The 14,603-nt window shown below is 36.0% G+C and overlaps 1 protein-coding gene across 1 annotated transcript; it reads left to right on the top strand.

Annotated features, from left to right (window-relative positions):
- The first annotated feature begins 8,336 nt into the window (after window positions 1-8,336).
- Window positions 8,337-14,378, top strand: LOC144974833 (ras-related protein ORAB-1-like). The gene is made up of 4 exons (XM_078918165.1): window positions 8,337-8,888; window positions 11,897-12,083; window positions 12,921-13,066; window positions 13,626-14,378. The coding sequence occupies exons 1-4, from the start codon at window positions 8,601-8,603 to the stop codon at window positions 13,761-13,763; spliced, it is 759 nt and encodes a 252-aa protein (XP_078774291.1). The 5' UTR covers window positions 8,337-8,600; the 3' UTR covers window positions 13,764-14,378.
- The last annotated feature ends 225 nt before the right edge of the window (window positions 14,379-14,603 follow it).

Genomic DNA, 14,603 nt, shown 5'->3' with positions numbered 1-14,603 from the left:
AATGTATTTTACCAGGTCAGGTGCCATTACAGGGCCTCCAACCGAACAAGAGGAAACCTGGCAAGAAGAAGAAGAAGAAGAAGAAGAAGAAGAAGAAGAAGAAGAAGAAGAAGAAGAAGAAGAAGAAGAAGAAGAAGAAGAAGAAGAAGAAGAAGTGTCTTCTATCACTATCACCCTATATCTGTTTTCCAACTTGCTTTCTGTCTTTGTCTTGGAATGAGATTACTTGCTTTTGTCCTGGCCCTGGCTGAGAGGGAAACAGTCAAATGTATAGTTAGTTGTGGGAGATGATATTTTTTTACTTGTAAATCATCTCTCTGTTGTGCACTATATTTTGTTTACTTATTATGTATGATTTGAAAACATTTGAGTGTATTCCTCTTAGTCGGGACATGTGCTTGTGTCTGGATGAGACTTTTAGATGATCTCAAACTAATTGCTTTGATAGTATGCTCTTGGAATCTACATCTGTTTCCTATTTAAGCCAACTTCCCTTTGTCATACCTTTTCTTGACTGCTTTAATTGTAATTCGAGAACTTTTTACTTTCCATTTTTTCCTATTTACTGGCGCTGATGTGGCCTTAATGTGTTGCACATAAACATAAACAAATTAATGGAGAATAAATTGTTTCTACCACGAGAACAGTAAGAATATCGCAACCAGACTTCGATTAAACTAGTTGCATGGCCGTTACTTGTAAATGGTAAGATCGTGTAGGTCCAAGTAAGATTGATATCGCATGTGAAAGGCCAATTTGTTGGGGGTTATTAGGGGTCTTTATTTATTTATTTATTTATTTTTCAAACACGGCTTAGCTGTTTCTTTTCTTTTTCCTTATTTGCAAGCGACTCGCTGTATGTACTTACTCGCATGGCATGCACACACAGAACGATGCATCTAGGTCACAAAACGGTTCATGCAGGTCACAAAACAAGACATCTAGTTCGTCTAGCTCTCGTTTGTGCCATGGCAGCAAACCAAATCTAGCGGCTCTGTTCTCGAAAGATTCCCATGAAAGAGTCGGTATTCGCATGACCCTTATAGAGCAATTCCCGCTACAGCTCTAGTCAGCATTGGGTTTTTGATAATCCCATTGAAACTTGGACTTAGATATAGCCTAAAGAATATAGGTTGTCAGTCTGGCATTTTGGATGCAACATATAGCAAATTTGGTGTTTTTCGCGGATTGAAAATTTGAGCTTAAAATTTTGATATTTAAATTTGTCGAAAACCACATATTTTACTTGTTCAATAATTTAAATCAGTGGTTCTCAAAGTGGGTGATATTGCCCCTGGGGGCGATGAAAGCGAACTTTGAATTTAGGGGGCGATGATCAGGAACTACCTAGGATGGATTATACTTGGAGTTATTTTGATTTTTTATGCAAACCCCACACCATAGGTGAAACATTAGTTGCCCCAGCCATGCGGGGTGTTATAAAGACTGTTTTAAACAAAGATCCTGAATCAGTAATGAAGACTTTATCCCGAAGTAACAGCACAATTTAAAGGCGAATTCATGAAATGGCAGGAGAAGCTGAGGTCAATTGATTCAGCTTTTGAAAGTGACTAAATTCAGCCTTCAGTTAAAAGAGTCGACTCTCAGCAATGATGATGCCCTACTGGTGATCTATGATCGTTTTATACAAGGCAGTCACGTTTACCAAGAACTTCTCTTCGCATGCACCTTAACTACAGACATCACGAGAGCAATAGTCTGTTCGCGATTTTTTCGAAGATAGGAAATTCCGTTCACAAACGTACGTGTGCCACCTACGGGGCAGCTGCGGTGATAGGGCGCAATCGTGGCTTTACAGCATTTTAAAAAGAGGCTGTGCCAAACATTTTATCAGTACATATTGTTATTCACAGACAACACCTTGCGGCTAAAAATTTTACCCAGCCATTGCATGAACAGTAAAAAGCGCACGTGCTCAATTCGCATTTTTCAAACAGCTATGCGTGGAGAATGATGAGGAGTTCAATAGGTTTCTACTCAACACAAAGATTCGATGGCTTTCTAAAGGGAACTGTCTTGCTCGATTATTTGCACTATTCTGTTGTAGAGGTTTTGCAGTCAACCAATTCTCCAATCACCGACAAGCTTAACGAAATCAAAGACAAAGTAACTTACCTGTCTGATGTCTACGGAAAATTCAACGACCTGAACCTACAGTTACAAGCCTAATGACGTCAACATGGTTCAAGCGAAATCTGCTATATACAGCATCACAGCAAATATTCCTATTTACAGGCGCTCCCTCTGTCGAAGAGACTTCACTAAATATCCAAACCTCAAAGACATTGCAGAGCATCTGATGACGACATTCGGATCTTCACAGATCACATTGAAAAAATTTAAGTTGATATGAGAGATCACTTCCAGGACCTCCCTAATCTCGATGTGCCAGAATGGATCCTCAGTCCAAGGCAGTTTGATATTAACGATTTGCTTGGATCCACAAACCAAGATGAACTGCTTGAACTGCAAAATGATTTCGAGTTAAAGCCCCCTTCAAGTGGGAAAAGTATCAAGATTTCTGGTTTGAGAGCAGCAAATTGCAAATTTCCTGCACTTTGGAAAGAAGTTAAATTGTTTTTCATCGCTTTCCCGCCGTGATATGTGATGTAAATGGGTTTCGGCGTTGTAACACACATTCTTTCAAAGTACCAAAATCGTCTCAACATTGTACATGGAGGTGATCTGCGACTGCGGCTGACATAAACAATGACAAACTCATGGCCGCTTATCAAATTCATCACATTAAATGGGATGGCCACCAATTTGATGCACTGGTGCATTCTTTTTTTTTTTCTTTTTTTTTTTAGTGCCATTGATGTGCGTATATATATATATATATATATATATATATATATATATATATATATATATATATATATATATAGATAGATAGAGAAAGAGAGAGAGAGAGAGAGAGAGAGAGAGAGAGAGAGAGAGAGAGAGAGAGAGAGAGAGAGAGAGAGAGAGAGAGAGAGAGAGAGATTTACACAAAAATATCGCAGAAAACAATATATTATTTGTCTTTTTCCGCCTTAGCCATGTTGTGTTGATGATGAAAAAGAGGGATTGGGAGGGGGGGGGGCGTTGACTGGGTTACTCAGTGGTGACACAACTAAGTTTGAGAACCACTGATTTCAATGAATGAATATGGCTGCGCAGTCTCTCTGGACGCTTGCCGTAAACAATGTGTATGTGTGTGTGTGTGTGTGTGTGTGTGTGTGTGTGTGTGTGTGTGTGTGTGTGTGTCACTTCGAGTGTTTCCATAAGTCTCTGTCCAGTGCAAGTGTTCTTAGCTTTTGAAGGTCATCGTCGTAATTGGATGTTTCCTTGTGTTGTTGAAACCAGCTCTTCAGTTGTTGTTTCTTAATACATTTAACCTTTTAAATGAGATCTTGATTCAATGCTGTCGGAAGTGAAGCTGGTGTAAGCCCTCTGTATTTGGCTCCTTGTTCGAAGTAATCATACATCAAAGTTTGTGCTGGAATATTTTCATCTCGACTGATGCTTTTTTTTTTTTAATGGCATTTGAAAAGAAAATATTGACATTTTCCTATGACTTTGTTTGGCACATTCTTTTGCATCAATTCAGATCAAGGAATTTACCCAATGGAAACCGTACGGTGCTCTTATTGGCTAACCAACCAGCGGCCTCGATGAGAAAAATATCCGCCATTGAGACATTGGCTGGGAATCGCGTTACTATAGTAAACAAGCGCTGATCGGCCGTTCATGAAATCTAAGAAAATAACTTCCTGATCGCTCGTTTCATCAAAATGATTGAAAACGATGTCTCTAAAATGATATAAATGTGACTTTTTAAGGTTTTCTTCACGGTCAAAACCACACAACATTCTATTAATGATTACGTCCTATGCAAAAAGGAATATTGACAGGTCGACCGAGAGTTGAACTCGTCAGACGACAAACATCAGAGAGAGTCAAGCTCTTGTTTGTCTTGTCCTGTTCTATATAGAGACAAGGATAAATAGTATAGCCCCGTGTGTGAGTGGTTTCGTGTCATAGTTATGTTTTTAAATTGTTTCTGTTGTTTATGTGTGTAGGGATGACTCTCTCAGTGAGTCTCACACTCACTGCATCATCATAGCAAAGAGACCCAACTTTAAATTTGGCTCACAGGAATTTCAGACACCACTCGTAGGAATTTCAATGCCGAAAGAGGAATTCCCGCACACAAGAAAGGGGAACTGGGGTGGTATGTATTTGGCATACATATTGTACAGTATCTAGTTCTAAATATATAACTGATTAGAAATATATTATGATATATAAACACAATGCCAAATACAATTCCGAAGTTTCCTTATTTCAAAAGAAGTAAAGCTCCAAAACCTAATGGTAGTGATTGTAGTACTGGTGGTAGTGAGGATGATATGGTGTTGGTGATTGTAGTAGTAGTGGTGTTGACGATGATGTGGTGGTGGTGGTTGTAGTTGTAGTAGTAGTGATAGTGATGATGATGTGGTGGCGGTTGTAGTAGTAGTGGTAGTGATGATGATGTGTTGGTGGTGGTTGAAGTAGTAGTTGTAATGGTGATGATCTGGTGGTGGTGGTGGTTGCAGTAGTAGTGGTCGTGATGACGATGTGGTTGTGGTGGTTGTAGTAGTAGTGGTAATGGTAATGATATGGTGGTGGTTGTTGTTGTTGTAGTAGTAGTAGTAGTAGTAGTAGTAGTAGTAGTAGTAGTAGTAGTAGTAGTAGTAGTAGTAGTAGTAGTAGTAGTAGTAGTAGTAGTCAGCGGCGTAGCCTGGTCATTTAGGAGCATGGGCTGGATTTGAGATGGGTTGTCGCATATATATATATATATATATATATATATATATATATATATATATATATATATATATATATAAAGAGTAGAGAGAGAGAGAGAGAGAGAGAGAGAGAGAGAGAGAGAGAGAGAGAGAGAGAAAGAGAGAATTTGATGCACTCAATTATTTTACCAAAATTTGTATGTTCTTTGTAACTTGTTCATCATGCCTGGCTAAAGATAAGCGATAGCCACTGTCAATCTGTGCACCTATGTGAAGAGTACCAACGGTTTTCAATCTAGTGGTGATATTTAAATGTAAGTTAGACTTCTGATGGTTCAATGCTCTATGTGTTAAATTTTTCAAACAGGTAAATCCACTTCTTGTCCAAGACAATTCTGTATTGCTGTTATCGCCAAACAAAATACAATTAAAAGAAAATAAACTCTTATTTTCTATTCTCACCGATAGCCAAGGAAAACGACTATATCAATCTTTATCAAATTAAATGACTGATTCTGCTTCCCGTCTTTAATAGTGAGTACAAAATCGTTTGGTTGATGGGGACCGAGACTTTTAATCAAAAGTTTATTTTCCCTATTCAAAGAACTGGTATTGATAGTCAACAGATAATCAACGTGATTCATCACACTTAATAGCAATTAATTAAAATTTTAAAAACAAACACTGCACACATCAGATTAACACACTCAAGTTAAAAGGGACAATGGGGAATTCAATATCACATGCCTGACACGCCTCGAAGAGGGATGGGTAACAGGTACAACACGATTGCCATCAATGGAACAATTAGGTCATTGTATGTGGCTGCGAGTAAGAAAGCCACAATGACTCAGTTCAACGTCAAGATGCCTCTTGATGCCCACAGTCATAGCACACGGCAAACGTGAAATGCATCGCCTGGTTGTACCGTGGGAATATGGCTGGAAGCCTTCTCCACCTTTAAAGCCACACGCTGTACTGATTGGTCAGGGGGCACGAGTACAACTCGAGCTGTAGTAAATTCAAAGCGGTGTGATTGGTTCAAGTTTTGAGGCTCTGTAAAGGTTTTTTAACACCAGGTCAACAATGAATTTCATTGTTTGTGAAACAGAAAAATTAAAAGTGTGACTTTTTATTGTTAAATTCTTACATACTTTCAAGACAATGACGACCTGTGGCTTAGCCTTAATAGCCTTTAAGGCCCTACGCCACTGGTAGTAGTAATGATGGTGATATGGTGGTGGTGGTGGTGGTTGCAGTAGTAGTGGTAGTGATGATGATGTACTGGTGGTTGTAGTCGTAGTGGTAGTGATGATATTGTGGTGGTGGTTGTAGTAGTAGGGGTAGTGATGATGATGTGATGGTGGTTGTTGTAATAGTGGTGGTAGTGATGATGTAGTAGTAGTGGTAGTGATCATGATGGAGTGGTGGTGGTTGTAGTAGTGATGATGATGTAGTGGTGGTGCAGTGGTGGTGATAATGATATAGTGGTGGTGGTTGTAGTAGTTGTGGTAGTGATGACGATGTGGTTGTGGTGGTTGTAGTAGTAGTGGTAATGATAATGATATGGTGGTGGTGGTGGTTGCAGTAGTAGTGGTAGTGATGACGATGTGGTTGTGGTGGTTGTAGTATTATGGTAGTGGTGTTGATGTGCTGGTGGTGGTATAGTTGTAGTGGTAGTGATAATGATGTGGTGCTGGTGGTTGTAGTAGTAGTGGTAGTGATGATATTGTGGTGGTGGTGGTTGTAGTAGTAGAGGTAGTTATGATGATGTGGTGGTGGTTGTTGTCATAGTGGTGGTAGTGGTGGTGTAGTAGTAGTGGTGGTGATGATGATGGAGTGGTGGTGGTTGTAGTCGTGATGATGATGTAGTGGTGGTGTTCCCTATTGGTAGTGATAATGATATAGTGTTGGTGGTTGTAGTAATTGTGGTAGTGATGAAGTGGTAATGGTGGTTGTAGTAGTAGTGACAGTGATGATGTGGTGGTTGGAAAACACATTATAGGTTATTATAATACACGATTACACACATTCTCTAACTTCATTTTTTGACAGCTTTATTGAAGCATAAATATACGCAACAGTTCTGAACCATTTTATTGAGGATTTTGATATTGTTTGTTGTTTTTCTTGTGTCGTTATGTTGACATAGAGACCGAATGAATGGTAATGCTTACATTCCCAGCCCATGATATTCCCTAATGGCGCTGAATGCTTTCATTGGTGGACACTTTTTAGACTCCGTACGTATTCTCATTCGTTTAATTCTATGATTCAGATATTATATATTTATCATAGCCTACTGACGGACAGGCACGAGGGTACATCCGCTGGTGCAAGCGCTCGTTGGTCAGTAGGTACCGACCAATAGTCACTTCGTTATTTAATTTCGTAACCTTTCTTTTCTTTTCTTTAACCTCGGGAATGAGAGGCATCCGGCGTTTAATGTCACTTTGCCAGTTTACTATTCTTACGTCTATACCACACACAGGCTTGTGGATATTAACCTTAAAGTAATATAAAAAAGAAGAAATATTATAATTTGAGATGAATATATATAAGTAAAAGAAAAAGATAAGTTTAAAAAAAAACAATAAATAAATAAATGCATTACTAAATATATAGATAAATAAATAAATAAAATAAATAAATACAACTATAAATAATAAATAATGATAACTGATAAAAGGAAAGAAAAATAATTCAACACTGTTTCAAAATGACTTAATAACCCTGGTACACTCATAGATAGATTAAACAGTGATCAATTCTAATAAACAAAGTCGCTGCCTATAATTATGGGTCATTGTACAGACCACAAGCATCATCATTGATGATAGATTCATTTCCGTAGCCATTCTTTTTTATCACAAATATAATAGAGATAATCCACAAAGCAGAGAGTACGATTGTTTGATTTCTTCTCTTGATCTTTTTAGAGCGGATTTTCTGATAAATGTTCCTCCTCGGCTAATCTCGATTAAAGCTTTTATTTTTTAAAAAATATTTGCTTGTTGTTTTAGTTTTTGTTGCTTTTTTTTTTTTTTTTAGTTGTTGTTATTTATTTATTTTTTTTTTTTTATTTACTTGTTAATTTTTAGTATTTTTCTTTTTCAATATCGGGTAACCAAACTAAACCCCAAATTGACCTCGTCTGATCACGACATCAAAATTATCAATTAGCGCACAGCACAGGATTGCCAATTTGGCAGATTTTCTGCCAAATGTCCTTTTTTTGGCAGAATTTGAAGTCGTCCGGCAGAGAAAAATCGGTTTGGCAGTTTGGCAGATATTTGGCAGATTTTATTTTCCGAGGCCTAGGGATGAATGTATATGTCTACTACACGTCTTCCATGGCAATTTTTATACTTGGGATATGAAAAAACAATTTATGACATCCGCCTTGAGAGTTTTTTGTTTAACAGAACTGATGAGTTTTCAAAGGGGGTACTATAAACAGTACGGCTTGGCATATTTTTGTGGTATTTGGCCGTTTTTAAAATCCAGTTGGCAGAATGTCCGAAATTAATCTGGCAACCCTGGCACAGCACTCAGTGACTGAAACGAAACGAAAGTTTGTAGTTGCTAAAGACGCAGAAATATCTTTAAATCTTATCAGATCCTCTGATGAATATGTTTTGTAGCAGGATTTTTGTTAAAACTGTGTAATTTATGTAACTCAAATAGTCATTTGACTCAAACCATGCGATTATTCTAACATAATTTATTTTCAGAACCTTTTTCATAGGCTTGCTGGTTCCTGACACGCATCGTAACATGACGGATATAAAGTTTTGAAGTTAGATGACTAATCGCGGATCTACTATCTATATAAAACTACACAAATGTGCCAAACTGGTAATTTTCCTTAATCTACAACGAAATACAAAGAACATTTTGAAAATGACCACACCGTGTTTCGACCAAAGTTATGATTACCTCTTTAAAGTTCTCTTAATTGGGGATACTGGGGTAGGCAAAACCAGTGTTGTTCATCAATACTCCTCTGGAACTTTTCTGGAAAAAAATGAAAGTACAATAGGAGTTGACTTCTTCATCAAAACATTGGAAGTTGATGATAAGCTAATAAAGGTAGGAATAAATAATAACGTGAAGTTGAATGTAAGCTTCAATTTAATTACAAAAATAGATCAAATGAACGTTACAGGTTTCCCCTTTATCAACAAAACAGGATGATTGAAACACCACAGATGCATGTAGGTAATAAAGGTAGGTAATAAGGAATATTTTCCGGGAGGCTTTCCGAAAGCTCCTACATCCCCAGTATTCTTGTTCTTGTAGGGGGGAGGGGGAAAGTTTTTTTATAATGTTCTAGTAGTGGGGTTGGGAGGGGGGAGACTTTTAAAAAAAAAAGTTTCACCCCTCCCATATCCCCTACTAGAACATTATAAAAAAACAATACTGGAGATGTAGGAGCGTTCGGAAGGCCTCCCTTGTATTCTCTGTTTTTGTTTTTATAACATTTAATGTTACATGTGTGTGGGCATGATGATACGAAGACAATGAGTGATCTGATCATGTTAATAAATTTACTATAAATGTATAATGAGCTGTTAACACTCCTTTACCCCGGAACATGCTTTATGAAAAAAAAAAAAAACGAAAAAAAAAGCAAACTCATGAATCCTGTTTGACGATTAATTATACATTTTGATCATCGCAGCATTAAAAGCAAATAAACCATTGCATCGTCATCCAAGCTCTATTAAGTATTGTTCTCCAAGATGCTCAAAGGAGAAGTGAAATTTACTAGAACTACGGTTGACTCCGCTTAATCACATACCTTCGGAAGTTTGGGTTAGTGTGTCGATTAAGCGGAGTGTGCAATTAAGTAGAGCAGCTAAAAATAGCATCTAAGCACCAGCTTTAAGTGCCATTCATGTAGGACCTTCCCCTCTGAGTTTTCTACGGGCTTAGGAACGTCATGTTTAAGATATGATCTCATTAGAAGGTTGTTTTTTGTTTTTTGATTGTTGTTTTTATCTTTTTGTGTTTTTTTTGTTTGTTTTTGGTTGTTTGTGTATTGTAGTGGGTGGGGGGTGGGGGGGTGGGGGGGGGCTTTATTTTTCTTGGGTTTTTTCATGTTTTATTGACAACAATATGTGACATTACTTGTAAGAAAATAGTAATCATGAAGCGTCAGCATCGTTTTTTTCATCATTTTCTTTTTAAAACATGACATTGTGATGACCTTTCCATCTTGAGGACCAGCCTTCTGATGGGGAGAAAGACATGCCTTGAGTTGATGCCAGTTCAGTTGCCTTTTGCTTAATTAGGTCTCCAGACAATCGAGCGCCTTGATTTAACTCCATATTTTATTATATATTATGACCTAGGCATTTTAAATGACAGCTTGCTGGCCATCTCACTGTTGTTTATGTCCCATATTTGATCCTTTACTTGCTTAAACTGCAACATCATTTTTCATTACTTTTTTGTGTATTTTAAAGATATTTTTCTCCACTCAAGATAGAATCAAGGTGTAGCAATTAAGCCGAGAAGGTGTGCGATTAAACGGAGCGATTATATTTTTAAAATTCCATTTTTCGGGAATGTGTAGCGTATAAGTGGAGTGTGTGATTAACAGATATGCGATTAAGCAGAGTGAAGTGTACCATATAAAAGGTGATGATAGGTTTGATGCCATTTTGAATTAATGGAGCTATTTGTTTCTTTGAAGAGACTTGATGATTCTTTTATTATTAATCTCAATTTTAAAAATTTTTTTTTGGTGGAACGAAAAAAAAAAAGTTTCTGGGTCTGAAATCACTCCAATTAAACGGAATGCATTCTTATTATTATTAACCAGTACAAATTATATAGCAAAAATTCTCTCACGGACAGATCGTTCTAGGGACAGTTCTGATAAAACTGCGTTTCCAATGACTGGCTTCAACTGTAGTAGAAATTGAGTCATGCTTTGAGAGGCGCATTGTTAAGGCTCTTTACTCATGTTCTCTCACCGTACTCAGGTATAACCTGACAGTTAACAGCGATGTCTCTGTTAGAAAAAAAAAATTGTAATATCGCCTAAATAGCATCATGTTTCATCCTTCATGTTAAGTATTGCCGTTGGCTAGGGACCCTTTTTAAAGCTCTTTGAGTATGTTTAGTGGATATTGTGCTCGAGTTTAGTAGTTTTAGTAGAAGAAATTATTAGTAGTAGTTGTAGTTGTAGTAGGAATAGTAGTAGAATTATAGCATCTTCCTCTTTTGTCCCTCAATCTTAGTGCTAAACAAAGAATTGACTAGAAATCTACAAAGTTTATATATATATATATATATTATATATATATAAAGAAAATTGCATGTTTAAAATTTGAAAATAAAAGAAAACAAATAAACCAAAAATAAAAGAGAAACAATAAAAAATAAACACAACAAAAATAATTTTTAAAACAATAACGATAAAGAAAGCGAAAAAGTAAAAAAAAAAAAGAACAGAAAAGTTGAATGTGAGGCGGATTGAAAATATTGACCTCTCAAACTGCACTTTTTCAGCAGTTTTTTTTTTTTTTTAAAGATCAATTCTGGATTAGGTGGTCACCGTAAGTGATCTAAAATCAAAGTCAAAACGAATAAAATTTTGGATTTATGCCATTTAAGAATTATATTCATTTTCCTCAACAAAGCAGATAAACTTAACTCAATTTTCAATAAATTAAAATTTAAGCATCACTATCACTTTGACATAAAATAAATATGTTGTTATTCATTAGATAATCTGTTTCGAGAAAGGATTTTTGGCCTGGACTGGTACCTTGCCTCTGCAGACTAAATTGTATGGGTCCCTGACAGAGCAGAGGAAGATAACAGCTTTTCTTCACCAACTAGACATTCAAACATGAAGACAATATGAGGGGGATGGAGAATAATAATAATTAGATAATCCATTTATTTTACTTTTTTGTTGTTGGTTATCTTATCCTATTTAAAACTACTTATATATTATTTTTTGTTCTATTTTTTATTCATTTTTAATTCCCCACCTTTGAAAACAGAATGTTGTTTTGCTTTTACTAATTGAGTGACTATAATTTACAACAAAGATTCACATTGTTATGTTATATACTTTTCAGCTCCAGATCTGGGATACTGCTGGACAAGAGAGGTTTCGCACCATTACACAAAGTTTTTATAGAGGTGCCTATGGAGTTGTTACTGTGTATGATATCACTAATTACAGCACATTTGAATCAATTTCTGAGTGGCTAGACGGTGTCAAGCGAAATGCCAGTCGCTCTAATTTAGTAAATATTTTAGTAGGTAAGTATGGATAAATGTGTTACTCAAGCTGTTCTAAATATATATAATGTAAATTAATTATGATCCACTAGCTCAATCTGTTAGTATAGTAGCATGAAACAGGGGCAAAAATTGGATTGAAAATGAATATGATGAAATTTACAACAACAACAAAAAAAAAATCAGTTTATGGAAATTATACATTTGGAATGTAATTAATAACTTGTAGAAAAATAATGTGAACATCTTTAAAGTGTATTTCCACAGACTCACGATGCTTGATGCACTCCACAATCCTTTATTTTTTTATTATCCCTGCAGGCCATTTGAAACCAGATTCCATGTCATTGAGAGCAAGTTGCCTGTCAGGCATCCTTTTTGTGCTTTTACATTATTTGAAATTGCCTATAACCATATATTCCTTTTCACCTCACATAGGTGAGATACTATGTGTCTATTACCGTACCCAGGGTCACCAAAAGAGGCCAGAGTTTTTGGTTTGCAATCATTTCAGCCATCTAGTCACCTACATGCTCAACGTCACCTTTTCTTTCTCATAATTTGTCAACGAAAATATTCTTAAATTTAAAATGTCATTTCAAAACTAAAATACATATCCTTTAAAGGTATTCTTTAATTAGCAATCATGAGATCTTATCTTCAGTAGGCCACCTACATAGATTATTATGATTATAATTTTCATCATCATCATCATCATCATCATCATCATCATCATCATCATCATCATCATCATCATCATTATTATTATTACTATTATTATTATATTATTATTATTATTATTATTATTATTATTATTATTATTATTATTATTATTATTATTATTATTATTATTAACAGGCAACAAATGCGACCTGGGAAAGCTTCGAGAGGTTGATTCATCGGAGGCCAAAACATATGCAGATACCAATGGCTTCTTTACTGCTTTAGAAACAAGTGCCAAAACAAATGCCAATATAAATGATGCGTTCTTCCAATTGGCTAAAGTAAGTATTAAGGTTTAAAGATGAACGGACTTCTCACATTTAATCTGCTATACTTTACTTTCTTATGAATGAAATAAGTTACCACCTAGCCACATCGTACCTGTATAACAATTATTTATTACCTTGGTATGGATGTAAGATCTTGGGACTTATAATACAAGTTAGACACAATGGTTCTAGCTTGGTGCTAGGAACTTCCACATTACGTATAACCCATTTAAAGGTATTTTTTACATATTCTCCCCATTCTGTCGGAGATAGTCATTACATTTATAGGTCAACTTAGTGTACCGGCATCAGCTTGAGTATGTGGTGCCTAATATCTCTTTTTTCTCATCCATTTCCCTTCCTTCTCCCCTCCCTCTCTCTCTCTCTCTCTCTCTCTCTCTCTCTCTCTCTCTCTCTCTCTCTCTCTCTCTATCTATCTATCTACTCTCTCTCTCTCTCTCTTCTCTCTCTCTCTCTCTCTCTCTCTCTCTCTCTCTCTCTCTCTCTCTCTCTCTCTCACTCTCTCTCTCCTTTGATATACAAAATTCATCACTTTCTGTTTTTTTTTCAGGAACTGAAGAAACGTTTTACACATGACTCTATGATAAACCCAAATAGCCCTGATGGTGGCTTGTCTCTCAGTGGTCATTCCATATCTCGTAAAGCTTGGACGTCTTGCTGTGGTGGTAGTGGCAGTCATGACAGATAATATAGCCATATGTTTTGCTTTCTTTTATTTTTTCTCCTTATGTTTTTTTTTTTCGTTTTTACAATTCTTAACATACATTGTTAAAATTTGAGTGTATTTGTGTCTCAGTTTCTGGGTGGGGTTCCTGACTTCCCTTAGTGAGATGGGAGTCACTTTGTCTTCTATTCCCATGTATCTGTTTTCCAACATGCTTTCTGCCTTTGTCTTGGAATGAGATTTCTTGGTTTTGTCCTGGTCCTTGTCGGATACCCTGGCTGAGAGTGAAACAGTCAAATGTATGGTTAGTTTTGTGAGATATGTTTTTCCTTGTAAATCATCTCTCTGTTATTCACTGTAATATGTTTTTTTTACATACCTGTGCTTGTTTTTGTGTATGGATGAGACTTTTATGTGATCTCAAACTAAGTACTTTGATAGTGTGCTCTTGGAATCTACATCTGTTTTCTATTTGAACCAATTCCCCTTTGTCTTACCTTTTCTTGGGTGCTTCAATTGTAATTCTAGTACTTTTTACTATCCCATTTTTTTCCTTTTTACTGGCGCTTATATGACCTAAATGTGTTCCAAGCACCGTAAAACCATTAAAAACAACAAAAAAGACCCAAAAAAAACAAAACAACAACGTCTCAGTTTCCCCTTTATCAACAAAACGCAATGAATGAAACACTTAAGACAAATGAAAAATGTGAGATTGGCATTGTTGTTGATAAAGGAGAAACCCAAAATGTCCACATTATCTGATTTCATTTATAAAATTGAAGCTACCATTTAATAATAATAATAATAATAATAATAATAATAATAATAATAATAATAATAATAATAATAATAATAATAATA

The sequence above is a fragment of the Berghia stephanieae genome, chromosome 6 (assembly GCF_034508935.2).
Source record: "Berghia stephanieae isolate SIO BIC M18660-M18661 chromosome 6, UCSD_Bste_1.3, whole genome shotgun sequence".
In the NCBI taxonomy this organism is placed as follows: Eukaryota; Metazoa; Mollusca; class Gastropoda; order Nudibranchia; family Aeolidiidae; genus Berghia; species Berghia stephanieae.
Note: the sequence above shows the minus strand (reverse complement) of the source record. Positions and strands in the feature narration are given on the sequence as shown.

Coding starts and splice junctions, on each gene's coding strand:
- LOC144974833 (XM_078918165.1), top strand. CDS start 8,601: ATGACTAATCGCGGATCTACTATCTATATAAAACTACACAAATGTGCC. Junction 8,889..11,896: donor TTGATGATAAGCTAATAAAG/GTAGGAATAAAT, acceptor TATACTTTTCAG/CTCCAGATCTGGGATACTGC. Junction 12,084..12,920: donor TTTAGTAAATATTTTAGTAG/GTAAGTATGGAT, acceptor TATTATTAACAG/GCAACAAATGCGACCTGGGA.